This window comes from Equus asinus, chromosome 8, assembly GCF_041296235.1.
Source record: "Equus asinus isolate D_3611 breed Donkey chromosome 8, EquAss-T2T_v2, whole genome shotgun sequence".
Lineage (NCBI taxonomy): Eukaryota > Metazoa > Chordata > Mammalia > Perissodactyla > Equidae > Equus > Equus asinus.
Genome location: NC_091797.1, coordinates 98972740 through 98985766, shown reverse-complemented (window position 1 = coordinate 98985766; position 13027 = coordinate 98972740). Strand labels below are relative to the sequence as shown.

General features: G+C 55.5%; 1 protein-coding gene across 2 annotated transcripts in view; it reads left to right on the top strand.

Annotated features, from left to right (window-relative positions):
• The window catches only part of BCR (BCR activator of RhoGEF and GTPase), a 123319-nt gene that overhangs the window by 73236 nt on the left and 37056 nt on the right, over positions 1 to 13027 (top strand). For both annotated transcript variants that reach the window (XM_070516596.1, XM_014866290.3), the window contains exons 5-8: positions 4276 to 4383; positions 7393 to 7453; positions 8696 to 8748; positions 10467 to 10607. In XM_070516596.1, coding sequence (XP_070372697.1) covers positions 4276 to 4383; positions 7393 to 7453; positions 8696 to 8748; positions 10467 to 10607 — 363 coding nt within the window. The remainder of the gene's footprint in view (positions 1 to 4275; positions 4384 to 7392; positions 7454 to 8695; positions 8749 to 10466; positions 10608 to 13027) is intronic.

Sequence of the window (13027 nt, the reverse complement as noted above, 5' to 3'; positions counted from 1 at the left end):
CGGGGCGCAGGGTGGTCCAGGGGGCCCGTCTCGCCTGAGCTGAGGCTGCCCCTTAGGCAGGTGGAGGCTGAGGAATGGTGGGTCACTTGCTTGGACACCAGCCCAGGTTTGTCTGTCTCCAAGATGAGTGCTTTCCCTGCCTTCAGGAGCCATAAGCCTGGAGGGCGGGTTGTGGTGGATGACAGCAAAAGGGCTTCTGAAAAGACTCAGTGGGCCAAAACTGGCCAGGAATCTATTTGGCAGAGGTGACCGTGGGTCTGGATTCAGGTCCCAGAGGTGGAGCCCCCTAACGGGACAAGGGAGGCCCACCAGGAAGGCAGGTCAGAGGCCTCTCTGGCCCTCGCTGACCACAGGGCCCAAGAGGAGCCACGGATGCAGCTTTAAAAAGTCCACAGGATCAGTAAAATCTGGCAACCAGATGAAGCGGTTGGCAGGCCGGGCCACACCCAGGACAGGGAGAGGTTCGGGGTGCATACTTAACTGAGACGTTTATAAGGCGGAACTTGTCCAAAAGGAAGAAACAGTTAAGGGACCTGGGACGAAGGAGAAACCTTTCAGATGGGAGCTGCCAGATGGACATTCGTCTTCCAGCATGAGAGGTTTGTGTGAGAGAAGAAGATCCCCCCTCTCTGTGGGTCTAAAGAGGGAAACCAGTCAGTCTCTTTAGGTGGAGGCTGTGGGAGGTCGGGATAGAAGAGCCTGGCAGCTGTTGGAGCTGCCCAGCAAAGAGGTCACCCCCTAGCACTGGGAGCCCCGACCTGGGAGAGTCACTTGAAGTCTCGTGCCAGGCAGGCCTGTGTGACAGCAGTTCCACCTCTGAGGCCCCCTAGTCCTGATGCCAGGGTTCCCCGGGCCTCCTGTGCACATGTGCTTCCCCTGGAGTGTTCTCTCTCTGGGGGAAATCAGTCCTCTAGGGGTAGGGGCGGCCTGGGATCACCAGGCCCCTCTAAGTGCGCAGAGCATGGCAGTTACTGAAAAGTAAGCCTTGGGGCGGCCCAGACGTCCAGCTGGCCCCAACCCTGGCCTCACCTTGGCTCGAGCCTGGGCTGGAGCACCAGCATTCCGTTCCAAGGCGTGGCTTTCCTGTTGGCGGTCCCTGCCCTCCATCGCCCTGGGCTGCAGACACACTGGAGCAGAGACGCTGGAACACAGGAGGCGCCTGTTTTGTTGATACTCACCCCCAGGACCCCTTTCCCCTGTGGTCAGAGAGCAGGAGGCCGTATTATGATGCAGGTGCTCCCATCTTTGAAGAAACGTGTTGCTGGGAAGAAACCGAAACTGGCACTCTTCCCCAAATAACGTTCCGAAATTACTTGGAAACTTAAAATAAGTTCTAATACTCTGATGAACACTGGAATTCAGAAGTTTCCTCTGGTTTCCCTGGTGTCCTGGAGCCACCTCTGTGCGTCAGATCTTGTGGTAGGAGACTGGGGAGGGAGGCGGGGCCTCGTAGGAAGTCTGGCCCTGGGAACCGCGTGCCGTGTGTTCACATGTGTGCCACTGGGCTGGGTGCTCGGGTCTTCCCAAAGACACACAGACATGGTCCTGCCCCCCTTTCAGATCGGTCCAGTAGGGTGGGCGCAGCGGTGCTCTGTCAGGCTGCCCAGCTGGCAGAATCTTAAGACCACAGGGCCCTCAGTGCCCTCCCCCAGCTACGGCACCCTGCCGCCCAGGAACCCGGGAGCCACATCTGATAGCTGGAAAGCCTGATCCAGACTGTGTCTGTCCCCTTCCTGTGGGGCCACACGGGTGAGCTGCCACCGATCAGGGTTTTGTTTCCGGCTGAAATTTTATCAGCTCAGTTTTCTGTTTTTCTAATTATTTCAAACTTCCAGAAGAGATGCAAAAATAGTAAGAAGAACTCCCACGTGTCAGATATACCAATTGTAACATTTTGCCACATTTGCTTTATCTTTCTTTTTTGTACGTGTGCACACACACGTACACACACACTCTGAATAGTTATAAATTGCAGATATCTGCTCTTTTACCCCTGAATACTTCAGTGTGTATTTGTCAAGAACAAGGATGTGCTCTTCCGTAGGCCACAGCGCAGTTATGAAATTGAGGTAATTTCTCATTGCTGTGAGACTGTTACTTAGCACGCCATCCATCAGCAGATTTCTCTTACGTGAGCAGCCCTCATGCATGCTTTATGGCCATTTTCGTTCTCGGATTTGGGATCCAGTCCAGGTCACCTGATGTCCTTCATTGTCATATCTCTTTAGTTCCCTTTGATCGGTACCCGTTCCTTGGCCTTTGCTTGTCTTTTGTGGCCTTGACATTTTTTTGAAGGGTACAGACTGGTTTGGGTCTGTCTGCGGTTTCCTTAGGAATAGATTTGGGTTCTGTTTGTGGTGTAAAGAACCACCCCAGCAGTGATGATGTGTCCTCCTCAGTGCCTTGTTTCGGGAGGCACGTGATCTCCACTGGGCCCGTTATCGGTTTCGTTTTCAGCTTGCTAAAAATGTGGGAATGGATTGCTTGGAACTTTTGAAAAGCCACGTGGAAGATGCGAGCTCCATTTCCTCACAGTTCTGGAGGCTAGAAGTCCAAGATCCAGGTGTCGGCAGGGTTGGTTTCTCCTGAGTCCACTCTCCCTGGCGAGTAGGTGGCCGTCCGTCATCTCCGTGTGGTCATCCCTCCCTGTCTCTATCCTCATCTCCTCTTATATGGACACCAGTCATGTTGGATTAGGACCTGCCCTAACGGCCTCATTTTAACCTGATCACCTCTTTAGGCCCTGTCTCCAAGTACAGTCCCATCCTGAGGTGCTGGGGGTTAGGGCTTCAGCATAGGAATTTTGAGGGGACACAGTTCAGCAGTAACATGCCCTCGGGACTCAGCTGCCACCTCTTCAGAGAGGCCATCGCCCGCATCATCTAGAGCAACCCCGTTGCTCTCACCCCTGCTCTGCTCTCAGCCATCCGATGTGTTCTCTGTTTGTGTACTTATCTTTCTTGTGTCTCTCCTTCTGGCTGCTTAATTCACACTCTGCTGGCAGTGCCTAAGGCAGGGCCTTCATTTTGGTGAGAAATGCTCAGCTACCCGCAGAGGAGGGAGGGGAGGAAGCGCCCTGGATCTGACCGTTTGACGAAGAACCTGGCGGTCGGGGAGGCAGTGACTCATCCGGGTGATCAGCGCAGTAGGGGCCGGGCGGGGCCTGTTGCAGCTGCTGCCCTTCCTCCTGTGTCCCCAGGGCCTCCATGCAGTCTCCACAGGGAGCGGGACCAGAGACCGGACAGTGCCAAGGGCGCCTGGCTTACCCAGCATCTGGGTTTGTCATCTGAAGAAACATAAAATTCAATATAAATGCAAATGCGTGTAGAAATAAAATTTAGGTTCAACACAGAACAAATGTCAGGGTCAGCAAAAGCCTTGAGCTCTTAGCTCCTGGTTGGTGGCAGTGGGTCCCCAGGGTCCGCCCTTCCTTGCCTCAGGCCTGGGTTTGCTGGTGCGAGATGAAGGCTGGTTTGCCCCTGGCTGCCTCTAAGGTGGTCTGGGGCCCAGAGATGGTCGTAGCTGCACACCCCCTACACCGGAAGTTGTCACTCACTTGAGTGTCTGAGCAGGAGGCTAAGTCAGGAGACCCCCTATTAATGCCTTTGTTTTGACAAAGGACAAACAGAATGCCTCTCTCCTGGCAGCTGGCAGCCAGAGGTCTCCCATCTGCCAGGTGTGCACTGTGACACCTGGGCCGCCTCATCAGGTCTGAGCCAGGCTCATGTCTGGGCAACGGGAGCCTCTCTTCTCCAAGGGCAGCTAGACTGCATGTTCCATACGTGTCTGAAGAGATGGGACATGAGCGGAGCACTGCAGCCTCATGGAGCGGGGCCACCCTCCTTGTTCACTGTGGTCTCCTGCAGCCAAAATGAGAAGAGGCTACTCCATGCCACCTGCATAGAGAAGCTTGTCCGTATTGACTGACAGCCTTGCACTTCAGCTGCTGTTGGTGGCACCGTTTAGACTATTGGGGTGGGAGGAATAAGCAGCTGTGGTAGGAAGCGTTACCTGCCTGGGGCTGTGAGTCACTTCTCAATACGTCACTTTGGGAGAGGGAAGCGTGCTCAGTGCGTGGGGAGGGGAAGCAGGTGGGAGGCAACAGCACGGGGGAACAGAGCTTCCTGCAGCTCTGCACTGGCTGCTGCGCTGGGGTTTTACCAGGGCTGTGCACAGAGGCCCATTTCTCAGAAAGATGGAGAGCAGTGATACCTGTCCCACACCTGCCCCACACCTGTCTCACACCTGTCCCACACTCTTCCTTTTTCCCTGCAGGCCAGCCAGCTGGGTGTGTACCGGGCCTTTGTGGACAACTATGGAGTTGCCATGGAAACGGCTGAGAAGTGCTGTCAGGCCAACGCTCAGTTTGCAGAAATCTCTGAGGTACGCGTGGTGCTATTCAGACAGGTGTTCCCCCCTCACCTCCTACAGGTGGGCTGTGGGCTGGTCGTTGGTACGCTGTGACCTGGGAGAACCGGATGCACCAAACTGAGGTCTGATGGTAAACCTCAGCTCTGTTTCCAGATGCCTCTGGGTTGGCCCTGTGAGCCCCGTGGGGGGGACACTGTTGTGAGCAGACAGAAGGAGCAGCCTGAGGTCATCCTGCCTCACCAGGGTCCAAGGCCCAATTCTGGGGCTCACTTGCGACATCTGTGTGCCGTAGGGAGTGTCATAGTTCCGCCCTGTTAACAGAGGTCTTGACACGAGAGTCCCAAGGCTGACTTTGCACCTTGTCGCTTGAGAGCAGGTGGGGGGCATCATGCCCTGTTCCTCTTTAGCCTGCCAGCCACCTTGAGAGCTAGGGAAGCTGAGCAGCTGGCACAGGGGGAGCAGGGCTGCTGTTGCTGCACTTTGTAGACCCGTATGGGAGGAAAGCTCCAGGCTGGTAACACACCAGGCCCTAGGGAGGTCCAAAACCAGAAGCTCTGGAGAGTTAGTCTGGGGGCTCTCGAAAGAGCCCCTCAGATACAGAGAGGATAAGCCGGCCGTTGCAGGGGGCTGGTGGCCATGCTGGGGAGGGAACCTGCAGCACCCACCCCAGGCTCCAGATGGGAGTTCTCCCTGCCCTTCCCTATCCTGTTTCTGCCCCCCATGGCAATGGGTGACATTTTTCTCTTTCTGGGCCTGTAGTCACTTTTGATATCTCTGGCCCCTGGGAGTTCTGACTTGTCTTCCCCTACCAAGCAAGGATTCTGGGTGGCAGGACTTCATGTGAGAAATCAGCATTAGCAAGAGAAATGCAAAGTAGAAATAGGGAGTGAGTCGGGTCCCTCTTGCTAGGAGAGAGTCACACCCCAACTGTCATACCTGGCTTTGTTCCCAGGGCATTATGCCATTTTGTAATTTAGCATGGGAACCAGGGCATTGTGGGGCCTGGCGGTGATTGTCTCCCGTGGTGGTAACGTGTGCCACGCTGTTCCTCCAGAGCCAGTGGGGCGCCCCACTCCCTGCCTGCTGGTAACAGGCTACATGCACCCACAGCTCCGGGCTGGCTCCAGACTTCCCTCCCAGCTGCCCTGCTTCGCCTGGAGCATTCAATCCATTCCTTTATTTAGCTCATTCAGTTAGCAAACCCCAGACCCCTAACAGCTGGAATGTTGGCCCAGAATCCTGAGTGACCTTGACAAATTGGAGACCTAATCCTTTAGGAGCAGGTTATGGTTAAATGGGGTCAAGTTCAAGTCTAACTGGACAGGTTTCTACAGAGGAGGGAGAAAGCAATGGTAGGACGCCACTCGGGTCACATGGTCCCACTGACCACGCGCAAGTGGGAATCTGAGCCATGGCCAGGATGGAGGGAGTGGGATGGCGTCTGGGGCCCGACAGAAGCTGGTCCTCTGTGAAGCTTGTACCGTCAGGCGGTTTCCACTTTGATTCTCCATCCACGTTTCAAAAAAGACCCAGAGAAATTGGAGCCACCTAGACAAAGCAAAATGAAGCCAAAAGAAACAGAAGCAACAGGCCGTGTAGAGGTGTTGGGGGTTGCATTCTGGGGGGTCAGAGCTCAGGCATGGGGCCTGGATGATTGCCTCCAAGGACAGGGAGGGTGGGGGGGTGGTTGGTCATCTTCTCCTGGACCAGTCCTGAGAAATGGGTGTGTGGCAGCATCCTGTTAGACCACAGTTGCCTGAGCTGGGTTCCTTGGGACATTAGCTCCCAGAGGATAGATAAGAGGACTTTTTTGGAAAGGGCTTCTGGAGTCAGGCTGGGTTTGAGAAACGTGGGTTAAAGCAAATTTGTAAGTTTTCTTGAGGCAGGACTTCCCTGAGCTCCGAGATGCTTGTGTACACTGCACTGTCCAGGGCCCTTGGCTATTTCCCAGGCTCATGAGAGCATGGCATCTGATTTTTACATGGCCTCCTGTTTAGCCCCCACACCCCCTCACACCCCCTCACACTGTTCTGGCACTGCTGGGGCAGACGTATGGAGGAATAATCATCGTGAGGGGCGTTGAACTCAGGGAAGGTACCAAAGTGCATTGTGGGGTTTGGCCCCAGTGAGCTTAAAACAGTCTTTTTCAGTGAGCTCTGAACCCCTTCCCATCCCAGTGCTGTTCTTGTTCAGAAGCCTGGGATGAACCCCAGCTTCTTTCCAGAGACGATTTCAGGCACACAGGGATCTTTTATCCTTGTTTCTCCTGGTACCTTGGACCACATCAGTGAGGCCTTTGGGGGCAGTTGTGTCGAAACAGGACCTACCCACTAAAAAACTCTGCTGTTCTCCCAGGAATCTTAGCACCTCATTTGTTAGCAAGTACATTTGCAAAGTTGGGAGAGGGTGGGGTGAAGGTGGAATTGGATTGTGGGTCTCAGTGGTATCCGCCCTCCCCTGGCCATCTCCAAAGGCGATGCTCTTCCAACCCACCAGCTGCCTGCACGCTGTTTAACTGCTCCAAGAAAGCAGTTCTGTGCATTTGTGAAGGGCACTGTGGTTTGCCTCGATTTGCAGGACTATCTATGTCAGAAGCTCTCAACCAGGGATGATTTTTGTCCCCAAGAGACACTTAGCAACACCTGGGGATTTTTGATTGTCACAGCAGGAGGCGGGGGTGCTGCCACACCTGTAGGTAGAGGCCAGAGATGCTGCTCATCATGCTATGGTGCACAAGACAGGCCCCCACAATCAGAATTTCCAGCCCCAAATGTCAACGGTGCTGAGGTTGAGAAACTGTCCTGAGTGAACCACATGTAGCATCCAGGACATGCCATGTGCTCAGCTTGCCCTGTTTTTCATGCCGTGGCCCAGGACTCGCCCCTGAGGTTTGCCACATCTGGAGTTCTTTGTGGTGAGAGAAGGGTGAGATTTCTGTTGAAGGTTCCTGACCGTGAAACTTCCTGCCACTTCAAAGCTGGTTCAGTCATCCCGGATGAAAATGTGCTTTTTCGTTTGCAGAACTTGAGAGCCAGAAGCAACAAGGATGCCAAGGACCAGACGACCAAGAACTCTTTAGAAAGTGAGTTCTCCATGCCAAGGCCATTTCGTGCCCCATGTAGGGGAGGCTGCTGCGAGCAGTTGGGGCATTTGGTGGAAAAGCAAACACGGTGCCCAGTCGGGTCACCCTCTGGTGGCTTTGCCGCTGTAGACGTCCCGTAGTGAGAGCAGGGACGAGGAAGGTGCAGCGCCGGGCATGGTGGGTGGGGACAGACGCAGTCAGCACCAGCCTGCCACCAACAGTGGCAACCAGGAAGAATGTTAAGGGCTAGCAAACACCCACAGACCAGCCACTCCGGGCATCTAAAATGTCATCGCTTTGTCCTCAACGGCCCTGTAAGGAAGATTTTATTTTCCCTTTTCTTCAGATGACAAATCGGGTTTAGAGCATAGGTAACCCGCATAGAACACAGGTCCTAAGTGTCCAGGCAAGGGGGAAGCTGGAGTTGTCAGGCTCCCGGGCCTGCTGCTCACCCTCCTCCCTCGAGGCAGACAGTGGGACCCGGGATGATAGGTCCCTTCTCACTTCCGGCTGTTAGGTAGTGTGAACAGTTATACTCCCAGAGAATGGCAGACATGGCTCCAGTGCCCAGAGCTTCACCATGCACTCAGCCTCAGTTTCCCTGTCTGTAGAATGGGGTAACAGTGCACGCCCTGCACTAGTCCTGGGCGTCACTTGAGGAAATGCACCTGTCCTGTGTCAACACATCTAAGCGTCTGTGCTCCTCATGGGCCCAGCTCACCATCGTCACAGAGAAGTGGGGCGGCCAAGGCTGGCTGGGGCTCCTGTGTCACTGGAGTGCAGGTGTCCACAAACACTTGTAAATCTGAGGGCTGTGTCAGTACCTGAGTCGGTCCCTGCCGTTCTCAGAATCAGGCCTTTAAATGATGCAGAGATGGACATAGAGAGCAGTGTGCTAGTCTACTCTTGGGGGACCCTCTGGGCCAGAGAGCAGGTCTCCTGCCAGGGTTGGGACCCTCGCCAGCCTGTCCTCACTGGAGTGCTGGCAGGCTCCCCAACCCCAAGAAGAGGGGCTTAGCCCTCAGCAGTTGTCACTGAGTCAGCAGGCTTGGGTTCTGACCAGCAGCTCGGCCTTCCGGGTGCCCTGGGTCTGCCCTTGTCATTGAAGAGGTGGGAGTTCCCAGGGGATGTGGAGGTTGGGGCTGCTCCCTCCGCCCCAGCACTTGCAGTGATGGAGGGCAGGCGGATGGTCTGAGTGCTTATTCCATGCGGGGCCATCTCTCACTGCCCATCTCTCCACAGCCCTGCTCTACAAGCCTGTGGACCGGGTGACGCGCAGCACACTGGTCCTGCATGTGAGTCGCTCCACCCTGACCTTCTCACCCCAGGGTTCTTGGCTTCTGCTGTACTAGGGCTGACGCTGGTGTCTGTCAGTTTTGCCCACCTGCTCCCTTTTCTGCCACACACCTTTATTAAGGATGCAGAATTGGGTGCCTCTGCCACCCAGGGGCTCACGGATGATGGAGAGGGGAACAGAGCAGCCTCTCCAGTTGTCCTGGGTGCTCTTGTAGGGGTGGGCACAGGGAGAGAGCATGGCATGGGCCTCACTATCAAGCTGGGGACATGGACAGCAGGTGCCTTCCAGCCCAAAGGAGTGACCACTGCCTCCCAGCCTGGGGAAAGGGCGCATGGGGAGGCCCTGCCTCGGTGGGGCTGCCCCTGAAGGCAGTGAGGAGTCACTGAAGGGCTTGGCTTCATACTGAGAAGCAAAACCAGAAAACAAAAATGGCCCCAAAAATCCTCATGCCCAGGTGGCTCTGTTCATATGTATTTAGAGCAGGTTGTACATGCATATTGTTTCTTAATTTACAACCAAGTCGCAGAAGTGTGTGAAGTTTTCGTTTCCTTTCCTGCTTCCTCCCCACAAAGGAGCCGCCACCACAAGGATTCTTTATGCGTGTGCCGCACACGTGAACATCTTTTTTAGCACACAGAAGGTGTCATGATGTACATATCATTCCACACCTTGCCTTTTTTCCCCTTAACATCATACCACGGAGATTGTCCCACTTTGGCCCAAACAGCTCTGCCTTGTTCTTTTTTAAGCTGCATAGCATTCCATCGAATGGATGTTTCATAATTTCTTACCATCCTCCAATTAAGAGTTATTGGATGGAGGGAGATGAGGTGGAATTTGCGGTTTGGAAGGCTCTTGTGGGTGACCCATTGGAGTCCCACAGACCCTCTGTCCTGTCCCCTCACCGTGATTAGCCCAGGCCTGCATACCCGAGCATCCTGGCAGAGAGAAGCCTGAGCTGCCCAGGAGCAGTTGCGGGGGGCTGACCTGTGACGCCCAACACAAGAGCCTTCTTCTGCACTTGTTTTGTCTCTCCAGATTCTCTGTAGATAGGATTCGGGAGCTAAGGGGATTTTGTTTCTCTGAACCAGGGAGCTATTGACCTTGAGCACAAATTACATGCGTTCCTAGTAGAGACAGAGTCAGTATTCCCATCTCCATTCCAAAGAGGCTCAGACTCTTATCTAAAGGAGGGGGAGCCAGGAAGGCCCAGGGCTTTCCCCTGTTCTTGCATGGACCCCTGGTCCTGGACTGAGACCCATACTGCCCCCTAGGGGACATGCTGCAATGTCTGGAGACAGTTTTGATGGTCACAACTGCAGACGAGGAGGTGCTACTGGCATCTAGTGGGTAGAGGCCGGGATGGTGCTAAACATCCCAGAGTGCACGGGACAGCCCGCCCCTCAAAGAATTATCCAGCCCAGAATGTCGCCGGTGCTGAGGTGGAGAAAGCCTGCCCTAGAGCCTTGGAACGGGAGCCGCTTCTGCAGTGTGCAATGAGCATGGGCTTGTCGGAGTGCCATTAGGACCTGCTTCCAGAATGGCACTTGTATAAGCACTGTCTGAAAAGCCCCAAGCGCAGGTGGTCGCGAGAGGTGGTGGTGACACTTGGGAAGCTGGTGGCCCTGGGTTACGCCCAGTGTGTGTCTGCGGTTCGCACACTGTGGTGGATCCCAGGGCCTGCTCCATCTAACTCCAGTCCTTTCTCCTGGGCAGGACCTGCTGAAGCACACTCCTTGCAGCCACCCCGACCACCCGCTGCTGCAAGATGCCCTCCGCATCTCGCAGAACTTCCTGTCCAGCATCAACGAGGAGATCACACCCCGCCGGCAGTCCATGACGGTGAAGAAGGGAGAGGTGAGTGTGGCCAGGGGTGGTCTGGGTTTGCGCAGTCTGTCTGCACCATGGGACTCAGGGCCCCTCTGTGGTCCTTAGCAGACTGTCCCTGGACAGTAACACAGGAAACACGTTCCCTTTTGGGGTCCTTGATCCTGGCTGGGTAAAACCCAGTCCTGTGTGTAGGGCATCAGGCTGGAGTTCCCGGGGTGTGTGCCTCACTTAGCCACTTCTTTCCATCATGGTGGGTTATGTCCAGGGCACCCCTTTGTTCCCAAACCCTTGCCAGTGCGAGGTCCCCAGTGAGGAGAATGGCATTTTGTCTGCCTGGAAGCACTTAGTTCCTTCTGAGGGTTCTTGCATTAAAAGACAGTTGTCGAGGGCCAGCCCAGGGGCACAGTGGTTACTTTCACACGTTCTGCTTCGGTGGCCCAGGGTTCGCCGGTTCGGGTCCCGGCCTCAGATCTGCACCCTATTTGTCAAGCCACGCTGTGGCAGGTGTCCCACATATAAAGTAGAGGAAGATGGGCACAGATGTTAGCTCAGGGCCAGTCTTCCTCAGCAAAACAGGAGGATTGGCAGCGGATGTTAGCTCAGGGCTAATCTTCCTCAAAAAAAAATTTTTTTTAAAAGACCGTTGTCACTAGATTTAAGGATTTAAAAGGGGAAAGAAGGGGAGGTGTGTGTGGCTTGTATTTGTGCCAGGAGGAGGGCTCGAACGTGGGCTCAGTGTCTTCAGCCAGGAAGGTTCTCCTCCCCCACCTCCCCTGCCACCTCACTGACAGCCATCCCTGGGCTTCATCTCCCTGTATGTCATTGATTAAAGAGTGCAGAACAAAGGGGCTCAGAACATGCTGACCCGGCCCGGTGGCCTCTGACTCTGCCTGGGAGGGGCCCAGCGTGGAGCCAGCAGGTGCCGTGGTGCCAGGCAGCATGTAGTGAGACAGCAGAGGTGTCCCAGTAGGGGAGCCGGCATCTAGCATAAACATCTCTTGTCGGAAGCAGCACCAAGGCGACGGGTGCTGGCAGGCGGCCTCTGGGGTCTCATGCAGGGGCCAAGCTGAATGACTGGGCAGGACACGGGCTGGTAGTGAACCTGACTGGAGCTGCCCCTGAGAGCCGCTTCCTCCTCTTTCTTCCAGTTCGTTTGCCAGGTGCTCTGCACTGAGGGCGGATCTGCCCAGCATCGGGGTTTGTTTCTCTCCCCCCCTGGGCTGGCAGGCAGGCCGCTTCCGGCCCCGTCCTCTGTACACCTCTTCGGGAAGTGGTACCCTGAGTGCTGAGTGGGAAGCTCCCACGTGCCCAGAGTCTTGTCAGGCTTGACCGTGTGTGAGAGGTTTGGTCAAGTTTCTTCTGCTGGGCTGGCTCAGGAGGGGCTGTGTAGGAGGGAGCTGTTGCCTCCACTCTGCTCTCTGGGTTTGTCCAGGCCCTAGAGCCAGGCCGACTCCGTGATCAGACCACAGCATCACTGTAGGCTCACACAGCAGGCAGCCTGGACCACACTGCTTCTCCTCCCTGGCCTGTTCTTCATCTCTACAGCAGGGTGGGAATGCGGCCCCACCACACTGAGTGCCAGGGCACCCAAAGGGGCACAATTTGTGGAAAGAACCCCACCGGCTGGCAAACAGGAGCAGTCCTGGCCATCTGTGTTAGCTCCTCAGCAGTCTCTGAGCTCGCTGAAGACAGGAGTGGGCTCCCAGCACCTCCAGGGGCTCCACACCCGGTTGTCTGATGGCTGGAACCTGCGAGAGATGGGGTTCAGATCTCGATTCCTGGAGCAGCCACAGGGCCCTGGCCCACCCCACCCCTGGCTCAGGGACACTGAAGGAGAGCAAAGCTTTGGCCTCCTTGTCGGCAGTTCACCCAGACCTAACCGGATGTGAGGTTTGCTTCTGCCAAGACTCTTTATACCCAGTGGGTTCGTACCCAACTCACCCTTCCTCCTGGGATGCCTGCTCTTTCTCTTTTTGCCGGCTGTTCTGTAACGAGAGCGCTGACCTCCTGGGAAGCAAATTGTGAGTTCTTTTCCCCTTGGCTTTTCCTATGGTATGTCTCCGACTGCCGTTTAGGATCCCTGGAGAGAGACGCCTTCTTGATCTTCCGATCGTTGGAGGCAGCTGCCTTAGGGAATGGAGGAAAATCAGATGTTGCCTAGGAGTTGGCAGCCTGGCCCTTGTCCCTATGTCTGTCATCACAGGCCTCCTTCCGTGCGGCCCCACAGTCGGGGTCTCAGGGCGACCGAGCAGGAAGCGTGTAGGGGCTAGGCGCTTCACAAGGGCAGGCGCTTTTATCTGTGCCCAGCCCACCTCCCGCCAGCATCTGGCCTTCTTGGCCTCAGTGATATTTGCTCAGGGAGAGGGATGACGGGTACCTCAGCTGTAGTGGGGGAGGAGGGCCGTTGACCTCTGAAAGGTCATGAGCGTGACTTGCACAAGCCTTCA